Source organism: Cicer arietinum, chromosome 3 (assembly GCF_000331145.2).
Source record: "Cicer arietinum cultivar CDC Frontier isolate Library 1 chromosome 3, Cicar.CDCFrontier_v2.0, whole genome shotgun sequence".
NCBI lineage: Eukaryota > Viridiplantae > Streptophyta > Magnoliopsida > Fabales > Fabaceae > Cicer > Cicer arietinum.
The window spans coordinates 75,398,987-75,401,665 of NC_021162.2; the positions used below are offsets into that span (position 1 = coordinate 75,398,987).

The 2,679-nt window shown below is 33.9% G+C and overlaps 1 protein-coding gene across 1 annotated transcript; it reads left to right on the forward strand.

Annotated features, from left to right (window-relative positions):
- The first annotated feature begins 707 nt into the window (after positions 1-707).
- On the forward strand, positions 708-2,040 carry LOC101496846 (uncharacterized). Its single transcript, XM_004494625.4, has one exon. The coding sequence runs from the start codon at positions 1,003-1,005 to the stop codon at positions 1,909-1,911; it is 909 nt and encodes a 302-aa protein (XP_004494682.1). The 5' UTR covers positions 708-1,002; the 3' UTR covers positions 1,912-2,040.
- Positions 2,041-2,679: the final 639 nt, after the last annotated feature.

The following is a 2,679-nucleotide window of genomic DNA, read 5'->3' on the forward strand; positions in this document are numbered from 1 at the left end:
TTTAAAATACTATGACAATAAAATAAGTTCAATAAAAGAGAATAAAAAATAGTATGAAAATAAGATAAATTAATTCTCACTTGCAAAAAGTAAACTTAAAAAAAATATTATAAATTATTAATTTAAGTAGACGAATCTTCTATTTTGACCAAGTAAATAAATCTGGTTATATTTTGGAAAAAAATATAGTAATATAGATTATTAAAAAAAAATACATTGAGGCGTTGCAGCAGAAGTACATGTAATAATGCATGTATAATGAATAATGATGTTTTGTGTTTTGATTTATTGTATGAAACCGGCAGTTATATTATGCGAGGAGTCGCTTCTCGTTGTCGTAAAAGCAAGCAATGTCACAACTGGAAAGAAAAAGTAATAATAGTATTAAATTCATATATATGGAAATACCATTAAATTAAATATATTTATTTATGGAAATAGTTACTAAATATATATAGCACCTTTTTCCCTCCCCCTTCATCAGTGGTGAGTACTATTAAGTATTAACCAGTAAGTAACCTTTATTTTATTTTATTTTATTTTATTTACTTACCCACTTCCGTTTTCTTTTTCTTTTTCTTTTTCATTTCTCTTCTCTTCTCTTCTCTTCATGTCTCCATCGCCATCTTGAGGTTTGTTCCTTTTTCTTTTCCTTCTTATTTTTATTATTATTTATTATTATTATTATTGTTATTATGCTTTCCCTTTTTTGCTTTTGGGAGGAGAAGAAGAAGAAGAAGAAGCATTGACAGTGAAACTATTAGCTACCATTCTTTTTTGATTTCTCTGATTCTCTCTCTTATTCTCTGATCCTACATTCTCCAAATTTGTTTTTTTTTAATCCAATTCATAGCCATTTCTTCAATTCAAACGTATCTGAGTCTGAGATAGGTTTTGCAGTTAAGTTATTCCTATTTTTCCTGTTTAAGTCAGTGCTTTTCTTTGTCATCAAATTTTGTGGGGCTCTATCTGTTTGTTGAAAAACCCCAAACAGCACAAAAAATGAAAGATTTTCCTACTTGTTTTGGTGAAAATGGTGTTCAAGTTGCTGATTCTTCATCTTCAACTGCAACTAAAAATGCACAAAACAACATGGTTACTTGTGTTTATCAATGCCGGATACGTGGTAGGTCGTGTCCGATTACTGTCAATTGGAGTAAGAATTTGGTGGGTCAACTTCTCACTGTTGGGATCCATGATTGTCTTTGTAAGGTGGATATCAAACCCTGGGTTTTCTCCAAGAAGAAAGGTTGTAAGAGTCTAGAGGCGTTTTCTGCCAAAATTGATGTCTTTTGGGATCTTTCTTCTGCTAAATTTGGTTCAGGGCCTGAACCATTGGAAGGGTTTTATGTTGGAGTTGTTGTCGATCGACAGATGGTTCTTCTTCTCGGGGATTTGAGGAAAGAAGCTTTCAAGAAAACCAATGCTGTTCCGTTGCCTTCTAATTCAAATGCTGCTGTTTTAGTAGCCAAGAAAGAACATGTTTTTGGTAAGAAGTTGTATGGTACCAAGGCTGTGTTTTGTGACAATGGTCAGATTCATGATCTTGTGATTGAATGTGATACAACAAGTGGTGTTAGTGATCCGTGCCTTATAATTCGCATAGACAGCAAGATTGTGATGCAAGTGAAACGGTTGAGATGGAAGTTCAGGGGGAATCATACTATCCTTGTTGATGGTCTTGCTGTGGAAGTTTTCTGGGACGTTCATAATTGGCTCTTTGGTACTTCTCTTGCAGATGCTGTCTTTATGTTCAGGACGTGCCCCTCCGCGGAAAAATTGTGGACTACACAACCCCTTTCTTCTGATGATGCTAATATGCTGCAGTGGTCTTTCTCTGAGAGGTTTTCTGAGACCAGATTGCAAGGTCTTAGTTTCTCACTTATTTTGTATGCCCGGAAGAATGTGTAGAGATGCAGAAATCCATTATATATTTATAATACTAACAGACATCTTAGTGAGTTTTTTATATATGTTTATTTATCAACCATGTCACTGAAATACAGTTGACAGAAAATGAGTCTTTAGTTTTGTTTCTCTCACTCCCCCTGTTAAATTTGCATACTCAATTAGCTGATTAGCTGAGCTATTTCAACAGATCAGGGGCTTTTGTTTTGGCAACCCATATGGCTGTATATTTTGCCTTGAGGTGATAATTTTATGGTCCATTTTGTTTGAAGTTTGTTTCCTGTGTTATTCAGCTAAGTACTGAGATTTTACAAACTGATAGTACATGTCTGTACTTTTAATTAGTATGTACATACCTATTAATTATATACAGTTCCGGGTTGCCATATATTTTAACTTTTAGCGTTGCGATTTCATTTTATCAAATATGTAATGTGGATACTCCAAGTTGGTAATGCACAATTATTACAAAATTACTGCAATTCTAAGCTTAGGAGAGTGGAGGTTGAAAAAGGTCACCAAATTACAATGAATGTCAATGCTCTTGCCTTTTTTACAATTATTGAAGGCTTTCTTCTATGCCCACGGAACTGAGGTGGCGAAGCAAGCTATCATCAGGCTCTGGGGGATTAGTACTTGTTTTGTGCACTACACTCGAGACATGAATATTAATATTTAGCAAATTGGGTATGAGATTCTTACCCAATATATATTTATATGCTGCTAGGCCAAATATCATTTTAGTTTACTCTATCCAAGCAAATTGCCATT